Source organism: Malania oleifera, chromosome 5, assembly GCF_029873635.1.
Source record: "Malania oleifera isolate guangnan ecotype guangnan chromosome 5, ASM2987363v1, whole genome shotgun sequence".
Lineage (NCBI taxonomy): Eukaryota > Viridiplantae > Streptophyta > Magnoliopsida > Santalales > Ximeniaceae > Malania > Malania oleifera.
In genome coordinates, this window is record NC_080421.1 from 11054261 (window position 1) to 11080610 (window position 26350).

Here is a 26350-nt window from a genome sequence, read left to right on the forward strand (position 1 = left end):
ATTTTATTGTCATTAACATATTTGCTCGATGCTTGTTCGCTACCTGCCATCATGATCTCCTTAATACACATCCAATATGAAACCGTGAACGGCCCTCTCTTCCGATCTCTAATGTGCTCGTCAAAGTAATTTACACTTCTCTACAAAATCCAATCACATGATAGTACTCATACCAAATGTGCCTCACAAATTTGTCCTATAAAAGACACCTTGTTTAATTGAAACTCAAACCCCTCTTATAAGTCCAAAATCTCCCCAGTTGGCAGTAGGATTTGCAGCTCATTTTTCAAAAACTGCTAATGCTTTACGAATCAATGTAAGGCCAACAGTAGAGATTAACTTCAACTTTGCTGAACCCCAACAACCCGAAAAACCAACAATTTATTTTTATTTCTACTTTGGGGTGGAGAATAGAGGTTTGTGTTCTCCAGAAAATAATATTTTCGAGGCACTTCGCATGCGAATACAACAAATCTCGAAATAATTTGCACACTAGTCGTTGTAAAAGAATGTGGTGGAGATGGGATAAGTGCAGGACTTGAATAGAATACTTGATGACCAGATGACTTGGCCAGTTTCAAATACAGAGTAGGCGTACAGGAAAATGAAACAAGATGACATTTTTAGGAAATTAGAAATTAGAAATGTCAAGCAATTCCATCCCATAAGATTGGAAAAACATTCAAGCTACCCCTGCCGAAAACACTTATTTATGGCCTTCGCTAATGCTAGACAAACATCCTGGATCATTTACCTGATGGGCCAAGGAGAACACAAGAGTTAAGTAAATAGGTAAAACAAGATGCTCCCAAAAAAAGGGGGACGCAAGAAAGAAAAAATGAAGATGGAGTGGGGAAGAGAATAATATCAATTCCAACCAGCACTTGAGGAATCAGAAGTTCCAATTGGAACTGCTTACCGTAGTTCTGGTGCACCCTGGTGAACTTGTGAATGGCTTTTTTCAGGGAACCATATTTCATGGACGCCAATGGTCCCATGTGTCTGTAAGAACAAAAAGGGAACAAAATTCAGAACAAATAAAGCAAATGCAACACAAAGGAAAGAAATTCTTTCAAGCAGTACAAATGGCTAAAGCAATGAAAGAGAAATCAAAAACCAATGCTCCTATATATGACATTACTGAGGTTAGAAACCAAGCAACATGCGTGAAGAACAGAATTATCAAAAGGAATTAACTGAGCGAATATTTTTTTTTCTTTGGTTATTCTGCTAATGCTTTGGTCTGCAAGTCAAGTGTTCAAAACATTCTAGTTGGTCAGACTTTTTACAAACCAACGTCAAGATTTTCCGTAAATCTTTCGCTATACAGACCAACACATAATTTTGGAAGGAGGGTCACACTGATTATTGCATGGCCTTTAAACTGCCTCTTCAAGAGATATTCAGATGAAACATGACTTCCACGCCAAAATATGGCATCCGTAGAAACAAACATTGCCAAAAGGGTAAGTCCAGATTGACGCTCATCTTAGATTTAAATACTTGTAAAAGTTACATCAAATTAATCTAGTCTAATCATCCCCATTGAAGAACACTCACACTATCTCAGTGTATCGCATTCGCCATGCAGAGAATCCGAGATGGCACCTTACAGGTCCATAAATTAGCAACAAGTCAATTTCTGGCCCTCCACAACCTGAAATTATAAGAACATCAGTGCAAAGGGAAATATATGTATCAGGGAAAAAAGGGAGTTCTACAGATCAATAAGCAAATCAGAGAAGAAAAACGAACCAATGGCTTTCAGTGCCTCAGAAACATTGGATTCTGTGAAGGTTGGCTGTCCATTATCACCATCAAGTTTACGTGATTTTGAATTTTTTACAAAAAGATAGTTAGCAGCTTTGGCCACTGCTTCCTTTCCATCAGACAGTGAAGTGAATTCCAAAATCATATGCTTTCCATCACGAAGAGACTCATCTTCACAGGCTTCCTGTGTGAAATGCAGTCAAGATGGGTGATAAGTTCATGTCCCAACGGCACGAGAAGTAATAAGAACAATGATAATAGTATTAATATTAGAAGCACAATACTGTTATCATTTAACAAAAGTAAAAATAAAAAAAAATATATTCAAATGTGGCCAAGCAAGCAAATTTGCAAAGAGTTAAAGAAAACAATAAGCAGACAGATGCTACAATAACAATAAATAACTAAACCATACAACAGCGAGTTGTATCCTTGTCTAAATTTTTTTCTCAACTCCAAACAAGCACAAAGAAACAATTAAAATGGTGGATGCAAAAAACTAAATAGATAGACTGATAGGTTTGTGAGTAATTAAAAATTCTCCTACTTTAGAGATACAAGTACCTCCCATGGTATTGCATTAACCTTCTCCAAGATAGTTGTCTTCGATTTCTTTAGCACTCCTACGATTAAAAGTAATTGAAAAGCAAATGACCAACATGAAAAGATATGCATATGCATCATATACATTATTACACAGTAAAAGAAAGGAACATTCCTTACCTTCCATGTCATACAGGGCAACATGCTTAACCCCCATGGCAGCAAGCCACTGCAAAAGCTTAATAACTCTTGATGTCTTGCGAGCTTCTTCACTTTCTACCACAATGGCTAGGTACCTCAAGTTGTTCATATTAAGGTTGTCGTACCACCTCAACAATCCAAGAGAGATAAGATAGCTCCTTATAACCCGAGCCACACCATAAGCAAGGAACCAGATGGAGACCAAAAAATGAAGAAAATGCCATGGTATATGAAGCCCTATTTTGCCTACCTGCATAGACCTCATAAGCACAAAATAAAAATCGAATTTAACTTTTATAGGAAGCATACAGCATGAATGTCAATGAAAGCCACCCAAATCATGTTATCCAGCTCTTATAACATATAATAGAGCGCAAAAGGTAGATTGCAGAGCAAGTAAGATTCCTGTTATTTGAAAAAGAGAGAACTTTATAGCACGATAGGTTCTTTCAAAACTAGAACTCTTATTTTGCACCTCACCTTGTCCATGTTAATCCCTGCAGCTCTCAGGATTGCAATTCATATCTCCATCACCCTAATGAACAATAATCCATTTTCGCAACTCTCACAAGCACTACCTTTGGCAGCTAAAACTCTTCTATTTACTTGGCATAAAGGGGAAGATACAACCAGTTCATGGCAACATCTAGACCACAAATGCCCCTTCCTGCTGAAAAACCAATAAAAAAAGACCCTCCTAGATGGACAAATCTTTGGACTTTCAGACCTAAATGGCCTGCTGGTGCACCCTCAAGGCTATTGGGGGCCTTGGGCACTCCCTCAAAGCTACTAAGCCCTTGTTTGGTACTTATTCGTAATCCCTGTATCACTTATCACCTATAAGTACTTGGTCAACAAGTATTGTTTGGATCATTATACGAAAAGTACTTATAACCATAAGGGACCGTTCGTTCATGAAATCTTTCAACATTTGCAAAAATGTGATGTCCAGGGCATCCCATTCCCACATTTGTTTTAGTTTCAAAATGCAACACAATAATCTCACATTCCTAAGAACAAAGAATTCTATGAAAACATGGGATTCCCATGCTCCCCCATGGATAAGTTTTATGAGTATCCTATTTTTAGGGCTGAATTGCCCCCACTATTATGGTTAGTTGGATATTAATGCCCTTACAATTTAGTATCATTACATACTATTACTAAATTAATAATAATGAGCTAATATCATTATAAATATAAAATCAATAAAAAATGAAAGTAATTTTTTTTATTATATTATGATAATATAAAATAATGGTCAAAATTCTTAGATCATATTTCCTGTTACTTTAGTTAAACATTATTATGTGTTGAATTTTTTTTTTTTTTTTTTATGATGGTCAAAATTTTTAGGACATGCATTCAATTTGGTAATATTCTTAGAAGTCATTTAATTTTTCTTCATATATTGTCCATGCATAGGTGGGTATAGCAGTGCCATGCTGAAAATATGTTCATACACAGTTCCCATGTTGAAACCAAACACTATTTTGTACACATTGTTGAGAATCTTACAAAGTGAACCAAACAAAGATATTTCCATGAGACGAGCATCAATTATGAAGAATGAGTGGGAATGTTATTTCATGAGAATATTTTTTATCCCACAAAACAAACAGCAAAACCTCTTAATAAGATACTTCTATGCTATATATATATATATATATATATATATATATATATATATATATATGTATGTATTTATATTATACTATGATACACCACTCACCACCAACAACAAACCAAGCCTTAAATCCCACTAAGTGGGGTCAGCTACATCCTACATGAATCCTTCTCCGCAAATTAACACGATTGTCAGCAAATTCCTCTGACAATTTAAGGGGTATTAAATCCTTATTCATTATTTCATTTTGACTAAGAGTAACCAAATCACTCCTCCTCACTAGTGCAATATTTGGCCTATGTTGCACATGCCCAAATCATCTAAGCCACCCTTCTCTTATCTTATCTTCTATATGTTAATGCCTAACCAACCGTGAAATGTCATTAACTATCTTTTAACGTTATATCACTCATCCATCTTAACATTCTCATTTCAGCAACTTTTACCTTTTGGATATTGGCCTTATAGCCATCCTACAAAACTTTCCTTTTAATTAGGTATTTAACAATCACACAACATGCCCAAAGCACTTCTCCATTTTACCCACTCTACTTTAACTCTACGTATAACAACTTATTCGATTTCTCCTTAAGCTTGCATAATAAATTTGAGGTATTCAAATGTAGTAGTGCTATTAATTTCTTGACTATCAGGTTCAATGTTTTCTCCAATATTCCTCCTAAGACTAAAGTCACATTTTATATATTCCGTCTTATTTTTACTTATCCTAAAATCTTTAGATTCTAAAACTTCTCTCCATAATATTAACTTAGAACTTTCAACTATCCAGAAAATATCATCTGCAACAACATACACCTTGGACCTCATTTTGGATACTCCCAGTAAGTTCATCCATCACTAGTGCAAACAGATAACAACTCAAGGAAAATCTTGATGTTCACCTATTGTGATTGGAAATTCCCTAGACACTCCAATATTGTCCTAATGCTAGTCATTACTCAATCGTTTATATACTTAACGACAGTAACATACTTCCTACATTCTCCTTTTTTTTTTTACCCTAAAACCCATCATAAAACTTTCCTAGGTACCTATTTTAGGCTTTCTCTAAGTCAATAAAAGAAATTCACTAGATTCTTCACCTGTAATCTTGATGCTATTTATTATTCTATCGTACTTATCGTTAATGACATTAGTATAGCTACTACATACTCTTTTTTTTCTAAAACACACAACCCTATGCACTCTTTTAAGTCAATAAAAAGCATTTGCAAGTCCCTCTTCTTTTCTCTAAATTTTACTATTAATCTTCTTAAAAGATATATAGCTTTTGTAGTCAATCTCCCAGGCATAAAATCAAATTAATTTTTTGAGACCCTTGTTTCTAACCTCAATCTTTGTTCTTATCCTTTCCCACAGTTTCATTGATTGACTCATAAGTTTAATTCTGTGATAGTTATTACAAATTTGAATATCTTCTTTATTTTCACACATGGGTATTAAAGTGCTTTTCTAGCCTCAATATTTGCTCTTACCCTATCCCACAATTTCATTGTATGACTCATAAGTTTAATTTTGTGATAGTTATTACAATTTTGAATATTTTTTTATTTTGTATATGGGCATTATAAATCTTTTGCTCCACTTATATCATAGAGATCTAACCAAATTGCTTGTCCGCTACCTAATGCAACCCTCCTCCTTTACCCAAGCTTGGAACCGACTATGTGTGAATTAATAAGATACACAAATACACTAAATTAATAGTAAGATAATATATTATATATTATATTATAATATTTATAGACCATATAATAATTCTATTTAACCATAATAAAAATAATATTGCATACTATTACAAAGTTTATAATAATAATTTATTGAAATATTTAAAATATGGGTAAATATTATTATATTCTAATAAAATATAATATTATCACCCCTAAATTATGTTATAAAAATCATACAAATTAGTTGTTGACACGCACTCTGCCGCTACCAACTCTTTTATCTTTTTAGCTGTGAAAAATAACTTTTTATTTTTACAATTGTACCCTCGACCCTTTTTTAAGTAGAGAAGATTAGTAATTAGAGGGAATCCTCTTCTATTAGTACCAAATGTTAATGCAGTCATTATAATGTCATAATAATTTTAAAATGATTATTGTATTACATTAATAACATTACAATAGCATTAAAATATTTTATACTAACAATGATGTTTAAATAATTATAAGAAATAATATTTACAATAATAAAGCACTAAAAAACTATAACTGGTATTCACAAGAAAGCTGGAACACTCTTGGCTCAGGTTACAGCCACCTATGTGCTAATGTGCACTACTTGCCCAAATCTTGAAAGTAAGCACCACCATTCACTGCTTTCGTTCTAGACTTGATCTGCCAAATCTCCACCCAAATCCATTCAAATGGGCCCTATTTCAGATCATACCAGAGCTTCTTCTCCTCATAAAAAAAAGTTCAAAATTGGAGGAATCTCTGTGATGATCACGATTATTTGTTTGTTAAACATGAAATTACCACAAGGTGTATTGTGCAACGCCCTCAAGCTAATCAGGCACAAGATGGATCCACGATTAACTAAAATATTAACGCTAAAGATTTTTTATCAAATGGATTTTCTGGTTCCAGTATGATCAAGAAAACTAAGGTGACTTTCAATTTCTTGATTCCACTTTATCACATGTTTGATGTTCCAGGATTCAATGGATTAAATGGTGATTTTTCTAAACTTTCCTCTTCCTTAAGTACTGAAGGCAACCCTAGTAACCCTTTTTGTTCTGGTAATTCTGGTAATTCAGCTACACCAATTCTGGAAATTTTTATTTTCTGATGCTCTCTTTAAGAACTTGGATTTGCGACTATTTTAATATACAAAGAAAGGAGGAAAATTACTATTAAGACATGATGCACCTAAACTGGATACAGCTATATGGGAAGGATCTTTAGTAGGAAACTTTGTGGGAAAACCTCCCGCCTTCTCCAATGTCAAAAATATTATTAAAATTTGGAATAGAGTTGGTTGTCCAGAGATTCTACTCTTTGCAATGGACTTTAAATTTTCAAATTCAAAATTTCTCTGCCAGAAACTGGATGCTTGAGAATGGCCCTTGGTTCTTTGGAAATATTCCTACATTGCCACTCTCTTGGAGTGCCTATTTGGGTCAAGTTCCATAATATTCCATCATATTATTGGGATTCTTTGGGCCTCAGTTATGAAGCAAATTTTGTGGGAGTTCCCCTTTTCCTAAGGATACAAAAAACCTTATCCTGTGCCAGAATCTGTGTTGAAATAGGATACCAAGAATGAGCTTCCTTCTGTGGTTGAGCATGAGACACTAAATGATGCTTCTGTTTTTGTAAAAGGAGAATATGCCTGGAAGCCTAAGAAATACATTGGGTATGGAATTTTGGGGCATCTAGTGAAAAATTGCCTAAGAAGAAAGATTATGAGAATTGAGAGTAAGGAGACTAGTGTTTCTAATATGGCTTTTGAAAATACTAAGCAGTCCCCTCCAAGAATGCATAAAGGATTTTGCTAATGGTGCCGAATCTAATTCAATTACTGAACTTTCAAATTCTTTCCATATTCTCATTTCTCAATTGTAAGTTGTGGAATGAATCTGGTTTGGAAGATAAATCTCATGACCTGGTTCCTTCTCTGATACAGAAACAAGTTTCTCAGAGAGACAGAAGGTTTGATAGCTGCTTGGTGACATAGCCTCATTAGCATTAGGCACAGCACAGTAAATATGGCCTCTACTTATGGTCTTCCTACGACTGATAAGATGGTTCAACAAATGTTTTGAATATTCAGTCCCACATTGATACTGATGAACCAGTTGATCCCCCATACAGGCTTACAACAACACAAAATCAGAAAATGTCAACTACTACCTTCCTATTTCTCACAAGGGATAAGTTGAAATTTCTACTAAAGCTACAGGTGCTAAAAGAGAGAGGTAAAAAGGGGAAGCAAAAGCGCAAACAAGTTCTTCTAAGAGAACAAAAAAGTATCCCTCCAACACTCATGGTAACTGTTGCTGGAAAGGGGTTTGAAACCCCTTAAAGCAAAAGTCAAAAAGCTTATCCAATCTGAGTCTAAAAGTATTATTGGAATCTGTTAAACAGAAGTTAAAGTTGTCAAAATTTTCCCATTTCAAGGGTTCTGAACAAAGACTGGGTTTTCTTGAATAATTATAGCTCTTCTGCTCCAATGGAGGGAAGTCGCATTGGACTTAGCCCATTATACCTGAAGGTTATTGAAGTGAAAGTAGCCCGTTATACCTGAAGGTTATTGAAGTGAAAGCAAATACTCAATATCTGTCTATCAAAGAGGAGACTTTTTAATGATCTACTGTTGTTGGATCACTTTCATCTATGCCTCTAATAGTGTCATGGAAAGTAAGGCTCCATGGAATTCCCTTATAGCTTTTCTAGTCAAGTTGCATTTTTTTCTTAACCTTTTCCCCATTAATATGTATGCATTCTGTTCCATCAGCACTGTGAAAAACTGCACGTCTCCACAATGCTGAGGCATCTTTACTTCTACCAAACCTGGCCAGCGGCGGGATGAGGAACTGTTTCTGAACTATTTGAAGGCCTCCTACTCTGCAGCAGATTGTTGGTGTTAACTATTTAACTCTATTACAGACAACCAACCAAATAAAAGGCTTCATTTTGAAGGGAACTTTGGCCTTCCAAATACTTTGATGGGGCAGAAAGGACATGTTAGCTCTAATCAAATGATCAAATAAGATTTGCAACCACGCAAAGAATCTAAAACCCTTGGATTGTTTTATGTGATTTTAATACAAGGACTAATGCAGTGAAAGAAGAGAAAGTAGTGATTCTATTTCAGTATCCAACATGCAGGGTTCAAAAGATTTTAAGAATTTTCACTCTCACCAATCCAGAAGATTTGCCTTACACTGGACCAACTTTTACTTGGGCAAATAAGAGAGATACAGGCTTCATTGCAAGGAAACTGGATGGAGTGCCAGCAAACAGTCATTGTAATTTCATTTTCCAATCTTTATCAACAGAGTTTTTTCTCCTGGCATTTCTGAACAATTTCTAGCTTTGGTTCAATTACACAATCAGTAAAAATTTGAAGGTAGAACATGCCAGATCTCCTATTCTCATTTTCATAGAAAATTGACCCTCCTCAAAGGAAGAGCAGAGAATCTTTCATAAACTGTGTCTTTCAAACATTGACAATAGACTGGCTGCTGCAAAATCTAAAATAGAATTTTCTTAATTCTCATGGAGAGGACTTCGGTTTACTAGATGCAAAAACAAAAGTGCAAGCTTATTTTGAGCTATTAAATGCTAAAGAGGCCATACTCAAGCAAAAATCTAGAATTAAATGGCTCCGACTTGGTGATTGGAAATCCAAAATTTCTCTCATGCAGTTAAAGCTAAAAAAGTCAGAAAAATAAATCAGATATCTGTAGAACAGTAATGGTAAAAAGTTGGATTCTCACGAGAAGTGTAGCCTGAACTACTCAAATTCTACGAAGCCCTTTATGGTGCTGCAAGGATGTAATTCCCCTCGTAAACTGAATTTCCTCAAAGAAATGCCAATTTATTGGGGTCTGCTTCAAAAAAGGACCTATAGGGGGAGCCAATTGATCAGGCAGAAATTAAGAATGCTTTAGTCTTTTTTTCAAATGATAAAGCTCCTCGACATGGTGATTTCAATACTAAATTTTTCACAAAGCATGTCAGGGGATTATTGGAAAGGATCTTGTTGATGTAGTCATCTTTTTTCTTAGACTCCAAGCTCCTAAAGCAGGTGAACGATTCTATGATTTTATTTGAATCCAAATCTGAAAAACCTATTATTTCTTCTAATTTCAGACCAATAGCTGGCTGTAGTATTTGAGATCTTGGCCAACAGAGTTCAACTTTTCTTGCCTTTTTTTATTGATAATAACCAAACTGCCCTCATCAGAGGTGGGACCATGGTTTTAAATCGCAGTAGCGAGTAGCGTAACGTAATGGTAACGGGAAGCGGGACTAGCGGATGTTACACAATGGGAAGTGGGTGTAACGGCTGTGAATTTTTTCAAGCACACACAATCTTGTGCATATTAGCGTACTTGCATGTTTTAATCTTTGAACCCTTCTTAGAAAGAGTTTTAATTTTGGATCCTTTAGTTCGATTAAGTAAGTAATTTGGTAAGGACAACAAGTTTACATTTGTTTTAAACCACCATTAATAGAAAAATTATGTATGTGTGCGTATTTATGCTTCTCATTGTTCTTACAGTAAATTTTGTATCATTGTCATCCACACTATAATTTTTTCCCCCTCACCACATGGTATATTGAGAATGACTTATGAAAGTGAGGGGAAAAGTGAGAAGAAAAAGTAAAAAATAAAATAATTTTTTTGGCGTAACAGTCCTATAGCGATTATGTAACAGCCGTAGCGGTCTTTACATAATGGTTGCGGTTCGTAACGGCTGCTACAGCTGTGATTTTTTTCCCACCGATTTCGTGGTATGTAATGGCATCAGTAACCCAAAAAACCGTTACGTAATGCCGATTTCAGTGTGTAACAGCATTGGTAACCCAAAAAAGCGTTACGTAACGGCGCTACGCAACGATCATGGCTGTTATTTAAAACCATGAGTGGGTAATACACAATAATACTCAATTCTCCCAGGAACTTATCCATGATTATCATAAAGATAAAAGGCCCCTTACATTTGCTCTAAAGGTGGGCAAGTTTAGAAGCATTTGATCTGTAAACTAGGATTTTCTCTCAAACTTATGGAGTATAAATGCCAAACACCAAACCTCCCCCCCCCCCCCCCCCCAAAAAAAATAATAATAAATTGTAAGTTCAATTTCCTCATTCTATTATACCACTTCTAAAAGGAAAAAGCTATTTTTATGGTTTTAATGTGACAAAATTGATAATGACAATATTATCCTCAATGATTATTCATTTCAAATTTAAATTCCTATTGTATCCCAAGAAGTTTAATGATTTCCAAATAGCCTTGGAAATTAAATTTATTGCCAAATGTATCCCTAGGATTTGAAGGGCCACTTTTCCTTTTTTATTCATGGTCTCTATAGTTTTTATTGTTTCCTCTTACCATTTAATTGGATGTTTTGTTGTTGCCCAGTCCAAAGGGCGAAATCTCGTATATGACAGATTTTTGCTGTAAGAATAATACCACTGTTGTTCCCCTCCTTACCAACTTTGTTGGAGGTATGCTATTGCGGCATTGTTGCTCACCCTAGTAGAGATTCCAACCATGTCTTCTCTAATAACCTTTTCATCTTCCCACCACTTATTTTATAATTTCATTGCAGGAAGCTACAAGTCCCCTATGTTCCTGAACTGAATGCTAGAAATATCACTTATTACCTATTTCATTTCAAGAATCTCTATAGTCAATATCTCAAGTCCCATATCTACACCCTTCCATTCACATGAATCAAAAACCTCCTACACCATCCCCTCCTAGTTGTTGTCCATCATTGCATGTAGCATCAAAAGCTTTAAGCAATTAACAAGAGCATCATTTTGCATTTTTGCAAGAAGATCCAAACTAGATGAAGTGTCGCTAGGCCTTGATGCCTTTGTCCAATGTGACTTCGACAGTCAACATACAAAAATGGGGCTTGGGCCTACGCGGTAGAGGCAGCACATAAAGTACGTACAAGGCTAAGGGTGAGAGGTGGTGTCACACTACTAGTTTATATAATGTGTTAGGCCCGGAGGAGTCCATAGATGAGCTTTATACACATGGCTAAACACCAACTTGACCCAAAAGATTAAGCCTATTCGGTTTTGGGTCCAACCATGTATACAAGTACTCATCATCCACTCAATTTTTCCAATGTGGGACAAACTCACAAGTGGAATTCTCAACAATTTCCCCCTCACTTGTGACTTCCAATTGCTCACCCTTGAACGGAATTCATCTCCCTCATGGGAGTAAGCCCAATTTTCCAACAGTTGCTTAAATGGGCCTTACCACCGCGCCTTACATGTCTCGGATTGCATTCCACATGCCTCCGAACCAATCCTACCTCCCACGTCTTGACCCTATTTGGATCCATCTTCCAAGCCCTGATGATCCTTATTGGCCTCGATCACACACTTAGTCCTCCAACTGTTAGCACGTCAAGAGACTTAGCTTCACACCTCAACTTTTTCTATAGTGTCGCTCACCTAGACTTACGAACCGTTGGCTCTGATACGAATTGTTGTGAAACGTGCAGCAATTATGATGAATAGTATGAAAAACAAAGAGATAAAGCAAAGAAAAAAAAACACACATATTTAACATGGTTCGGCAATATGCCTACATTCACAGGAGCGAGCAGCGGCAGCTAGTTTTCACTGTATAAAAAGTAGGGTTACATCATATGTATTTATACTAACCCTAGTCGTACAGAGGAATTAGAAAAATTCTTCAAATACCCCTTTACCGTACCACGGGGCTGTTGCCCCCGCACCCACCAACCCCATTAATCGTCTAGCCAATAAAACAATAAATTAAAAGCCCAAAATGCAAAGAGAGAGATGTGAATACTAGCAAGAGTAGAGCAATTTGTGGCCATTATTGTTAACAAATCAGGAAGTTTTAAGATCTTGAAGGTCTTATCCAAAGGACAAATTGCCATGTATATTGGAGAATTTAGGTAGGTTTTGACTAATTACATATTGGGTTGTTAGAATATGAAGATCAATGGTAGGGTGAAGGTGAAGAAACCAATATGCAACGATATTTTAAAAATAGAAATAAAAGGATTGCATGTAATGTGCTCTCAGTTCTTAATTTGCTTATCTTTATGCATACTTGCATACTCTATCATCATTCTTTGCATAAATAGTTAATTTGAAGGAAAATTAACTAGAAAAGAGGACACATTTTTTTAATTAATTGTGTAAGAAAATGATTATTTATTTATTTTTGGATGATTGAGATTATGTGCATGCAATTTTTTAAATCATATAATTGATTTTCATATGATAAAAATTGATACACTTATTAAAATATCTATTATCAAACATATAAAATGTACTAAAACAAGTTGACATGTAAATTCAGATAAGCTCGTTAAATTTGGACCCTATCTAATTATAGATGGAGCTAGATCAAAATAGTAGCAATAAACTATCTTTTCTAAAAATTTTGGTCAATTTTAGAAAAACTAATTTTGGGAAAAAATTTGGGCATTCTTGACATGGTTTGATATAGTTTCCAAATTCAAATTGGACCAATGAGTCCAAACCAATTGGATCACAACCAGTCAAGTTAATAATCCAATTTATACGCCATTATTGAAAATCTTATAGAGACAAATCGAGGTCAACTCAACCAAATCCAAATTACCCAACCTAGCCAAGTGGACAAGTCAAGTTGGAAAAAATACTCACATGTAGCTAACTGCATTTGAACTTGCAATCCTAAGAGAAAGTGACAACAAACTTAAAAGCAAGTTGAATCAGAGGACTTGACGATTAAATGAACAATAAACTATATAAATGTACCATATAAATAGAGTTGAGAGGGCTTAGGAACTAATATTGAGCGGAGGTGGACATTGAAATGGGATAGGAGATGGACTACTTTATTTTATGCAGCCTAGACCCAATTTGTTGCCAATGGACCAAAAAAACTATATATAATTTAGGACAAAGGGACATTGACCTCCCTTGAGGTTTGACAGAAAGAAAATAACCTCCCTGAAGTTTCAAAAATTTCAAGGACCTCCCCTAAGGTTCAAGAATTGCAGAGACCTCCCTTGACGTTTTCCAAAAAGATAGAAACTTCCCCTTGTATTTTACAAAAAGGTGATTTTTTTTAGAAGAGGTTTGTGTCTTTTTGGCAAATCTTAGGAGAGATCACTCTAACGAGGACATCAAAGATTGGACGGTAGAGTCTGTCACGATCGCATGTCAGATGTGCAATAAGGATATCTTGGACTTATAAGGAGGGTTTGGACTCCAACTATGTGAGGCGCCTTTTATAAGACAAACCTGTGAGGCTAGTAGGCCAAAGCGGACAATACCTCACCAGAGTTGGGCCTAAGACTGTTACTTTTGGTATCAGAACCACCCTAAGGGGTACTATCATGTGAGTGGATCTTACATAGAGGTGTAAGTCACTCTGACGAGGACGTCGAAAATTGGACGGGAGAGCCTGTCACGGTCTCACATCGGATGTGTACTAAGGATATCACTCTAATGAGGACGTCAGAGATTGGACAGGAGAGTCTGTCACGATCCCACATTAGATGTGTACTAGGAAGATCTTGAACTTATAAAGAGGGTCTAGACTCCAACTATGTGATGTGCCTTTTATAGGAGGTTTGTGGTACTTCTATAACCTCAGGAGAGGTCTGTGGCATTTTTGAAACCTTAAGGGAGATCTCTGTATTTTTGTCAAACCTCAAGGGAAGTGAGTGTTTTGCCCTATAATTTATTTGTTCTAGCCATATTATTAAAATTTCAAAAATTAAAATCTAACTCTTTATTCGTCAATTGGAAGCTTAAGGCCTAGGCTACAAAACAAGAGATATATCATCTCCCATCTCATATCCTCCTCCAACATGAAAGTCACAAGTCTTAACCCAATTCTTTTGATCCTTTATTTATCTCTCCCCCTCTTTTGCTCCATATTTTGGCACTATAATTAAGTTGGAAAATAGTATACATATAAGCACATTTTTTAATAAAATTAAAACATTACTATAATGAACCAAAAAAAAATACTCTTGCGATTCAATTGTAGCTTCTCAATTTTACTTACTATTTAATCTATATGTACATTTAACATTCCTTTGATTCATAATAATAATAATAATAATAATAATAATAATAAATCTAAAGAATATTTAGAAATAATCAGGAAAACAAATCAACAATAGTTCTTATTGTTTACTTTTGACTCCAATTTAAGGATTATAGGATTTTTTTTTTTTGGGCATTTTCACACACACATTTGTACATACAACACACACCAATTATGCACGAAAAAAAATTATTATTTTATTTATTTACAAGTTATTTTTTGGGGCTTTATGTGGTTTTTGTTTTGATTCAACACATGCTACCTTTTAAAAAATAGTAATCGTAGCAGTAATAAATCTTCTTGGGACAATAACTTTCTCGATAATAGTTATGAACTTGTAATTTTCATAGTTATAATCGGGTTGCAATCTGTCTAATAATTATTAAAGCTTTGGTGTGTCATCCTTAACATTTAATCCATAAACAAATTATTCCAAACAATATTAGGGCTCACACTGTGACTCATTCATATTTAAAGAGCTCCATATTGTAATAATCAATTCCGTTGGAAACTAAAGGAATTTTAGGATCCAAAATGAAGCAAAAGATTCAAAATTCAGCCAAATCCCCAAGCAGGTACATGATAAGGGAAGTTTGCAATTCAAAATGGACAAGATGTGATCCAAAATGAAACCCAGGATTGAGTGGCACATGACCTAGCACCTCCTCCCCCCCCCCCCCTCCCCTATAGAAGCGGTGCCCATTTCCAGCACCGCATCAGCAACATTTCCCTCCAACGGTTTTGCAAGTTACCAAGTTCCCTTGATGCGTTTATGGGGATTTTTAGACATTGTGAGTAGTTGGATCATCCTTGATATCCAAGAGAAAATCTAAATCATTCCAAGCTCATGGTATTCATGCAATAATTACAAGTACACCTAGGATTGTTGATTGTCTGTATGTTGTTTACGCACTTTAATATCATGTAAATAGCATGATATCTTGAATGAAGTAATGTTTTGGGTTTATTCTCATTACAAAGAAGCATGTTTCGGAATGTAATGTATGATCACTATTGGGTATTGCATTTTTGTTCTTGTACTACATGATGAATGTGTGAATTCCATGCATGATCCGCATTTTGTCTAGTTTCTTTGCAAAGGTATGAAGTATTACTTTAGTTATCTAGCATTATTGCTACGTGTTATCATTATGCTAGTAAGTGTGAATAGTGCATTAGTTAGCAAGGGTAATATGGTCATTGAAAAGTACTTGGCATATATTATAAATAGAGGGAGAAACCAATCATTGTGATTAGGTCTTTCAATTTACACAATACTCTTAACATGGTATCAGAGCATGGTCCCAAGATCTGAACCCTAAGTGCCGCAGCCACCATCAAACCAAAACCTAAAACCCTAAATACTCTGTATGCCTACCATCATAGAAGAATTACTAGCACCACCATATGCCTGAAAACCAGCCAGCAGCTGCTGGAAGAAAAGCAGCTGGAAATTCTTGGATGACACTGCCAGTTCAGAACACTAATTATATCTTGCAAAACCAACACCATAAACACCCACAAACACTGTAGATCTGCAAACCTATGAAATTCTATTGCTGAATCTGCCCCCATGCCCCCTCATATGCCAAAGACTGGCATTCTGACCCCAGTGCAGTGTGTGAAGCTTCATGAATTGATCCTATATTGTTCAAATCCCTCCATAAACCATATTATTGTTTTTAAAGATGTATTTTTGTCCGATTATCTCACCTTTTTGTTGTTCATGTGCAGCACTCCATGAATGATTGTGTGGTACAGCTTGAGGCTGCTTGTCGGTGGTTATTGAGTTAATTGGACTTGAAACAGTGTTATATTGCTGTGTTTATGATTTGTTCCTTTTGTTTATCTTGTTCATTGTTTGTTTGTGATTTGCTCCAATGGTCAAGGTTGTGTGTGTCGGAATGGAATCCATAAATCCCAAATTTATGGTTACCTCTTTAGTCACTTGTTCAGCCATTGGTGTTTATTGATTAGTAATCAAAGTTCTTGCAGTATAAGGCATCCCAAGAAGCATCATCACACCAATTCTTCTGCTTAGAAAGCCTACAACCTGCATGTCATCAAGAACCTCTCCCACTAGTGCTTAGGTCATTGATTCCACCGCCACTGACCATATGATAGATGCAACCAACTATTTTCTACTTCTTGCCCTTGAGTATTTGGAAACCTACCCCAAGTTACCCATCTAATGAGTCTACTACCACAGTTAAGGGGATAGTAATAGTAAATCCTACTCCCTTAATCTATCTTTCTTCTATATTGTATATTCTTAAATCCCCCTTCAATCTCATGTCTATTAACAAGATTGCAAGGTTATCAAATTGTTATGTAACCTGCTTTCTTGATTTTGTTGTTATTCTGGAACTAAGTATGAGAAGGATGATTGACATAGGATGTGGGATTGGTAGACTTTACTATTTTGAGTCCCTCTCTCCTCATATTGCCTGCAGTGCTGTTGCTACACCTCCTCAAATCTGCTATCGCCTTGAACAAGTTAAATCAGCTCGTTCATACTTTGAGTTATGTGTCCCTTGTCAGTTGGAAAAGCACTATCATGTTCCCTTTGCTTCAAGAGTCAATAAAGAGGTGGTCAACCCCTTCGAGTCGGTTCATTCAGAAGTTTGGGGTCCTAGTTGTGCGACTTGTGTCACATCAAAGTTGGGATTCCAATATTTTATTACCTTTGTCGATGACTACTCTAGGATGACTTGGATACATTTAATGAAAAAATGAGTTGTTTAATATCTTTTGTGCCTTTTGGTCTCAACTAAAGACTTAGTTTGAGTACTAGCAAAGATACTTCATCATGATAATGCCAATGAGTAATTCAGTACCCATATATCTATCTATAAGACTAAATCTGGTACAATGTGTCAGTTATATTATGCCCGAACTCCACAACAAAATGGAGGTGCAGAGAAAAAAAACAAGCATATTCTCAAAGTTTCTTGAATTCTACAATATCAAATGATGCCCCCAAAGTTTTTTGGAGTGATGTCATGCACACTAATTGCTCACCTATTAATAGAATCCCGTCCTTTATTCTTGGGGATAAAATAACATATTCAATTTTCTTCCTCAAGGCTCCATTGTTCTCAAATCCACATACATTTGGTTGTGTCCCTTTTTCCATTAGTTAAGTCTAGGAACAAATAAGCTAGATCCTTGTCCATACCACCTTCATGAGTCTCTTCCTCCACCTAGTCTTCCAGATCCTAACCTATTATCTTTGCCCAATTATCTTGCATCTTGTTGTGATATGTGGCTCATATACTGAGAGGAACGCATGTACAAAGAGAAAACATGGTGGAAAAATAAGAATGCTAGTCTACAAGACGAAACCGTCAACGAATTGGCCTAGAAGCAGTGAAACTGTCGACGGATTCAACGACAGTTTACTCTCGATATTAAATCATCGACGGTTTGTCAACTGTCGATGGTTTGGCTCGGAAACCTAGCACAGATTTTCAAATTTTGAATTGGGACGTTAAGTTGGTTAGGGTTTGGAGGGTAAGCCTCTGGGAACACTTCATATAGACGTTGTATATGTTGTATTTGTGAGATGGTTCATGTTTTTGGACAAGGAGATAGTAAAAATACATTGTCAATTGATCCCGTGGATTTAGGCATAGCCGAACCACGTAATTCTTTGTATCATTGTTATTGCTTTCATTATAATCTGCGTGGTTGATTGTTCTGTGTATTTTTCCGTTGAGTGCTGCGTTGTAAGATCGTGTTATTCCATTGTGCATTCGTTTTTCACAACAAATTGGTATCAGAGCATTGTTGTAATGGTCTCAGAAACTTCTTCTACAAAGTTTGATGTTGTCAAGTTCGATGAAACGGGAAACTTTGGTTTATGGCAGAGAAGGGTAAAGGATCTGTTAGTGCAGCAAGGTATGATGAAGGCTTTATACAGAATTCAACCGAAAGACATGGATGATATAAATTGGAAGGAACTGGAAGCAAAGGTTGTGTCGACTATCCGACTTTGTTTAGCCGATGATGTATTGTATCATGTCATGGAAGAGGATTCTCCTACGGCTGTTTGGCAGAAACTCGAAATTGGTATATGTCTAAGTCTCTTACGAATAAATTATTTCTTAAACAAAAGTTATATTGGCTTAAGATGGTGGAAGATTCAGATTTGAACCAACACATCAATGCATTCAATCAAATCATGAGTGATTCAATGCGTGTTGATGTGAAATTCAAGGAAGATGACAAGGCGTTGATGTTATTGAATTCCCTACTAGCGTCTCACACGTATGAAAACTTGGTTACGACTCTAACATGGGGTAAAAAAACCCTGAATTTGAAAGAGATAACAAGTGCATTGCTGAGTTTTCATCAAAGAAAGATGATCGGCGATGAAATTTCACATGGTGAAGGGCTTTTGGTGAAGGGTAACCATGAATGTGGGAGAAGAAAATTCAGGAATGGATCGAGTGGTAATAAGTCTTGGTCGCAGTCCGGGAAGAAGAAGGTCATAAGGTGTTTTAGGTGTAGGAAAATTGGGCACATAAAATCGGAGTGTCCGAAGTGGAAGAAAGGGAATGCTGAAAATCAAGAGGGTTCGTCAAAATCTACAAATGTAGTGGAAGGAGACTTAGAGAGCAGTGATGGTGATATGCTATATTTTTCATCGGGTTCAAAATGTCTAACAGATTCTTGGATCCTAGATTCCGAATGCTCTTATCACATGACACCAAATAAAAATTAGCTCAACACCTACACATCAGTTAATTCTGGTTATATTCTAATGGGAAATGATGCTTCATGCAAAATAGTTGTAATAGGAAATGTCATAATAAAAATGTATGATGGTGTTGTGAGAACTTTATGTGATGTAAGGCATGTACCGGATCTACGGAAGAATGTGATTTCATTGGATACTTTAGATTGTAACGGATATAGTTACAAGTCTTAAAGTAGGATAATGAAAGTGTGTGAAGCCAACTTGTTGGTGATGAAAGGGCAAAAGTAAGCGGAAAATATCTATGCACTGCGGGGTACCAGAGTTGTAGGTGGAGCTGCAGCTGTACAATCTGAATCAAGTAGTTTTGTGTAAAATAACCACACAAAAGACGGAGAGCATTCATAACTACGTTTATTCAGATGTTTGGGGACCGATGATGGTAGCATCGAGGGTTAGACATATGTTTTTCGTGAGTTTATCATGAAAGGTTTGGTGTATCTCATGTGGCACAAGTCAGAGATGTTAGTCAGGTTTAACTTGTGAATGAGGTGGAAAATCAAATCAGGAGAGAGATCCTCACATCAGACATTGGTATTAAGTACGCTAGTTCTGCTCAAAGAGTTTTGTGAGCAGCATGTTAGGTTGCATACAGGGCTTGCAAGGAACTTCTTGATGAAGTCAGAGAATATGGCGTGTTTCTCATTTAACCAATCGCTAAGGATATCACTTGATGGGAAAGTTGCAAGAGATGTGTGGATAGGTTATGCGGTAGACCACTCTGGTTTGAGAGTGTTTGGACGTCTAGCCGTGCACATTTCTAGTGAGGGGAGATCTATGCTTGGTATAATGTCCGGACGGTACATCTTTCTAGGGTATAAAAAAGGTGGGTTCAAGTTGGGTGATCCAATGGCAAACATGGTGGTAATTAGTGGAGATATAGTTTTTGGGGAGAAAACCATGGTGCAGCGTACTCATGTAAATGAAGAGAAACAGATGCCAAAAAACTGCAGAAACAATAAACAAGTGATGCAGGCGGAGTTACTGACTCAGGGCAAAGATGACATTCTTCATAATGCAGGGAGTTATAACTCGAGATACCAGCAGGTTAACATGTTATTTTCTAGAAGGCTAATCAATTGGGAACTCTGCTGAAAAATGTATTTGACATAAAGGTTTTGGATACGGCCAAGAAGAGTCTTGGTTTGAATATTCGCAAGGACAAAGCTACAAGGAGATTGGTGTTATCTCAAGGTGGCTTTGTGGACAGAACTGCAGAGAGATTATGTTTGTCGTCTCAGGATGATTTTGCGGAGAATCAGTGTAAATTGTCTACCGTCTGGTACCCAAGGATGAACGGTGATGTTCGGGATATGTCAAAGATCCATTATGCTGGTGCAATGGGGTGTTTCGGTAGGCAACAGAGTGGTTCGTCAGTTGTGAGGTATGTTGACGCAGACTATGCAGGGAAATTTGATGATAGAAGATTTACAGCAGGTTATGTGTATACTGTTGTGGGAAAGGCTTGTTGGAAGTCTAGGGTGCAGTCTCAGGTTGTTATATCTACAACTGAATCAGGGTTCATGGCAGAAGCTGAAACTGCCACAGATAAGTTCAAGCATTGTTTGGACTTGATTTTTGTCTCCAGTTGCTAGACGGGAGGCAGTCCCAACCTAATGTCCCAAGGTCAAGGCGGGGCAGCAGGTTCATGTCTTCGGTTTTCTCCTAAGGGGTGTATATTCGCCAAGATGGAGATTGTTGTGATATGTGGCTCATATACTGAGTGGAATACATGTACAAAGAGAAAACATGGTGGAAAAATCAAAATGCTGGTCTACAGGTAGAAACTGTCGATAGTTTGGCCCAGAAGCAGTGAAACTGTTGACAGATTCAGCGGCGGTTTGCTCTCGGTATTAAACCATCGACGGTTTGACTTGGTAACCCAGCGCAGATTTCAAATTTTGAATTGGGGTGTTAAGTTGGTTGGGGTTTGGAGGGAAAGCCTCTGCGAACACTTTATATATATGTTGTATATGTTGTATTTGTGAGATGATTCATGTTTTTGGACAAGAAGATAGTAAAAATACATTGTCGATTGCTCCCGTGGATGTAGGCATTGCCGAACCACGTAGTTCTTTATGTCATTGTCATTGCTTTCATTATAATCTACATGGTTGATTGTTTTGTTTATTTTACCGTTGAGTGTTGCAATGTAAGATCGTGTTATTCCGCTATGCATTTTTTTTTTCACTACACATCTTTATCCAAGTTCTTCTAGTTGCTTGGATCATCTTAAGTAGCAAGTGTACACACAACAACGACTCATGGGAGGAGAACCTTCTCCATCTTCTGCTTCTACACATTTAGATTACTTGCTGGATGATTCCATTTCCCATGATGTTGATCTTCATATTGCTGTTTGGAATGGTAATGCACCTATAGGTCCTATACCCAACATCCAATCTCTAATTTTGCTTACTATAACTTCTTATCACCCTCGTATTATTGTTTTGTTAGTAAACTATAGAATTTTGCACTTCCTATGTAGTCTTTAAGATCTTATCCCGTTATTGGTGAAGAAACGCAATTGTTGAAGAGATGCATGCATTGCAAAAAAATTACACTTGGGAACCGATACCTTTTTGCGTTCACAAGTTTGTGGTCGGTTGCCTCTAGGTGTAGATTATGAACGTCAATCCTAATGCTACTGTGGCACATCTGAAGGTCTGCCTTGTTGCAAAAGGATATACTCAAGTGAACAATTTGGATTAGTTCACTTGTTCATTTCCCTAGCCAGCAAATGTCATCCTTTTCATCAATTAGATGTGAAGAATGTTTCCTATATGGTTATCTTCAAAAGGAGGTCTATATGGAGCAACCATCTATATTTGTTGCTCAAGAGGAGTCAAGATAAGTGTATTGGCTTAATAAATCCTTGTATAATCTAAATTAGTCTCCCAAAGCATGCTTTGGTCAGTTTAGTGCTACAATACTTGAGTTTGGTCTCTAACAATGTGTGGTAGATCACCCTATATTTTATCACCATACAACTTCTGGTAAGATTTTTCTCCTTGTTTATGTGGATGATATCGTGATTATCAATGATGATCAAGGTATCCAGAACCTAAAACAAAGATTCATGGCTGTTGAAATACTTCTTGGGTATAGAAGTGTCCAAATCTTGTATGGGAATTGTTGTCATAGAGGAAGTACATTCTAGACCTCTTAGATGAGATCACGTTGTTTCGGATCCAAACATACACTCATTGACCTACAGAAAATTACTGTGAGAGGTGGGTGATTTGTTGATTGACCTAGATGATACGGGAGACTTGTTGAAAAGTTGAACTATCTCATAATCACTCAACGGGAAAATCTTTTGCAACAACTGTTGTGAGCTTGTTTCTTGATTCTTCAAGAATGAGTCACTGGAATACAATTATTCATATCTTGAAATACCTAAAAGGTGCGCCTCAGAGAGATTCCTTGCATCAGGATTGGGGTCACACTCATGTTCAAGGATATAAAGATCCAAATTGGGCTGGGTCACTTTCCGACAAAAGATCCATAGTCGAGCACTGTGCTTTTGTTGGTGGTAACCTTGCATCCTAAAAGAGTAAAAAACAAACTATGGAGGCTAGTACAAAGTCGAAGTATCAAGCCATGTACCACAATACATGTGAGCTTGTTTGGCTGAAGAACACATTAGAAGAACTTAGTTTTCCACTTATTAACCTATGGAGTTGATGTTTAAGAACGAAGCTGCTATTACTAATGCCTCCAACCCACCCAATTTTCCACAAAGCAAATGAAACACATTGAAGCTGATTGCCATTTTGTTCGAGAAGAACTTGTGTAGAAACCCATTACAATCACTCATGTGAAGTATGAATTCCAACTTCCTGATTCATCGACTAAAGCCTTGGGAGGTTCTTGGGCTAAATTCAATTGCTACAAGCTATAGGAGCATATGATATCTACTCTCTAACTCGAGGGGGAGTGTTGCTTGTTACTTTAGTTATTTAGCATTATTGTTGTGTGTTACTATTACTACATAGTAAGTGTGATTAGTGCGTGAGTTAGTAAGAGTATTATGGTCATTGTTATGTGCTTGGCATTTATTATAAATAGAGGGGGAGAGCCATCGTTGTGATTAGGTCTTCCAATTTACACAATACTCTCAATACTACTACATTTTTGATTCCCCATTCAAAATGGGGTCAAGTAGGCAGCTTGGGTTTTCATCCAAGTCCAAATCCACGGGTACAAGTAGGTCAGCTAAGGGCCCTCTCAACTCAACTCTAACCATTGTACAGGAACCAATTTTATAGGAAAATCTCAAAATAAAACCAAACTCCCATCTTTCTTTCAATGATTATCCATACTCACTTAAATGGCAATACAGCCAAAATGACAAGTAGAGGAGAACTTCTCAAGTATGAGATACAATCAGACCAGCAGACTTTATATCCCAATCCACAAAGTAATAACTAGGTTATTCTGTGATTCTCCAATGCAGTTTATGTCATTTTGACTCTAGAGCCCAATCAACTCATAAATAGCATTGGAGACCTGAATCACAAGAAGTACAATCCTGGAAGCAATTTTACATCATACAACACAAAAGTTCTAATAAATTTCAGGCCAATTTCAAGCTTACCGTCAAATAAGACAAAATTAGGTCTAAATTCGAAGAATAAATCCAAATGCTGAAAAAAAAAAAAAAGTGCAAAAATTTAAATTTTATCAAACCAACCAAACAAAATCAGGTAGAAGATGGAAGATCAGAAATTTGAAGGCGCTTTTCAGCTAAATTCAAAACAGAAGTTGGATATCAATGATATCCACGAATGTACTTGAATCTCGACAAACTCATCATCAATCAACCTACCCACATGGAGCAACCACTGAAAAAATAAATTTAAAAACTAGCGAATATACATCTATTAACCATTCCCATAAAGCTATCACAGGTAGAGTTCAAAACTTCAGTGATAAGGAAAACTGTTATTTAATAATTTTTTTTAAAAAAAAATACAGAAAAAGAAAAAGGAAAAAAGTTCTATTTTTTACCTTAGCAACATAAGAAAACGCCATCTGAAATTCCTCTTGTATCCGTTAAACTACAAGTGAAAATAAGAAATAAAATAAAGTCCCACTCAAGGAGTAACTAATCAAAAAAAACCAAGATAAACAATTGCAGAATATGCTTGCTATTTTTTCCACACACATATACACCACAATCAAAATGAGAAAATTAGTCTCAAACAGTGATTCCAGTCAGAGAGCCTCAAATTTTTGAGGGGCAAATTGTGGTAGAACTTTTTTAAGTAGAAGCCAACAGAAAAACGGGCAGTGATTCCAGCCAAAGGCTACCAAAATTTTGAGTGACATAACATAATGGTGCCGCTTTTTTAATCTGCAGCCAAAAGCAAAAGGGGCACGGACAAAAAGGAGGAGGGAAACAAGAATCCGATGACAACATCTTTCAGAGAACCAAAAAATGACCAAGTACATGAACTCGGTTATGAAAAAAAAATTACACAAAGACGCACTGAAATTCATCAGAAAAAGCGGCAGAAAATGAGTGAAAAACAGAGCAAGTATTATGAATCATGAAATGGGTCTTCTTTACCTTGTGGTTTAAGCTGTTTCAGTGGTGGGTTATCCTCTCCGAGCAGCAACAGAACTCAATTCAGCCAGTTTTTGCCAAGCCACAAAAGCTATAGAGGAGGAAGATTAGATTGCCTCTTTATAATCGCCCGTCAATCCAACCACGTTGCTTTCACTTACCCGTCTCCGGGTGCAGCCACCGCTCATCTAGCTGCATAGTACAAACCAAAATTTTTAAATTTCGAACTGACACAGGAACAGAAGAAAAAAACAAAAACGATAAATGAAGAAAGGAAGGCAAACCACGTGCGAGAATTATAAAAATATAAAAACCATACTTGACTGTTCGGGGCAAAACGGGGAAACACAAATCCATTGGGTTTAATTTAATCCTGAAAAGGAAATCAAAAAACATGAGTCTGGCATCGATTCAATCATTCAACAACAGAGATCACTCGCCCAAAAATTCCCGAAAATTTGGGAAAATGGGCAAAAAAATAAATAAAAAAAAAAACAGACAAAGAGATCAGAATTGCAACGAAGCGAAAGATTTAGGAAGAGAAAACACAGCTATTCAAAGATAGAGGGGAAGCATTGCAGGGAGGTGAATAGTGAATACCGCCGAGAAGCTTGGCTCGTGCAGCGTTGCAGAGCGAAATGAGGGAGAGGCAGAGAGAGTCGCTCGCGGTTGCCGTTACGTAGAAGAGAGAGAGAGAGAGAGAGAAGGGCAGGGGCGTGGGAACTGGAGACATCTAATCGGAGAGCAGAGAGCTAGAAGCCAAGGCGGGACGGCAGCAAAGACGGCGACCAAAAAGTCGCTGCTAAAACCGAGGCAAGCGAACCTTTTTCGCTTAGTTGGGTCCACTTCCCTCTACCACCGTGCAATTTTTGTCGATTCTAAAGAGTTTTTTTTCATTTTAGATTTTTTTATTTAATAAAATATTAAATAACGGTGTGATGAGCACACTGCTTGCTTTAAAATGTAATTTTTAAAAAAAAGTTGATTGTTTATTTTGAAGATGGGAAATTAATATTCATTATCATTGTCTCGCGCAAAATTTAAAGAAATATCAAAATATTTTGAAAA

The 26350-nt window shown here is 36.5% G+C and overlaps 1 protein-coding gene across 1 annotated transcript; it reads right to left on the bottom strand.

The window, feature by feature from the left end:
• Positions 1–515: 515 nt before the first annotated feature.
• Positions 516–26144, bottom strand: LOC131156753 (uncharacterized). The gene is made up of 11 exons (XM_058110676.1): positions 25883–26144; positions 25602–25655; positions 25444–25474; positions 25286–25373; positions 24724–24773; positions 2494–2764; positions 2335–2393; positions 1756–1954; positions 1561–1657; positions 920–1002; positions 516–754 (listed from the first exon to the last, which is right to left on the bottom strand). The coding sequence occupies exons 5-11, from the start codon at positions 24745–24747 to the stop codon at positions 747–749; spliced, it is 741 nt and encodes a 246-aa protein (XP_057966659.1). The 5' UTR covers positions 24748–24773; positions 25286–25373; positions 25444–25474; positions 25602–25655; positions 25883–26144; the 3' UTR covers positions 516–746.
• Between the last annotated feature and the right edge of the window lie 206 nt (positions 26145–26350).

Excerpts from the sequence above, each read along its gene's own strand:
- LOC131156753 (XM_058110676.1), bottom strand. The coding sequence starts at position 24,747 with ATGGCGTTTTCTTATGTTGCTAAG. Across the intron at positions 2,765-24,723 it reads CGTTTTCTTATGTTGCTAAG|GTAGGCAAAATAGGGCTTCA; the intron begins GTAAAAAATAGA and ends AGGTCTATGCAG. Across the intron at positions 1,658-1,755 it reads TGAGGCACTGAAAGCCATTG|GTTGTGGAGGGCCAGAAATT; the intron begins GTTCGTTTTTCT and ends TTATAATTTCAG.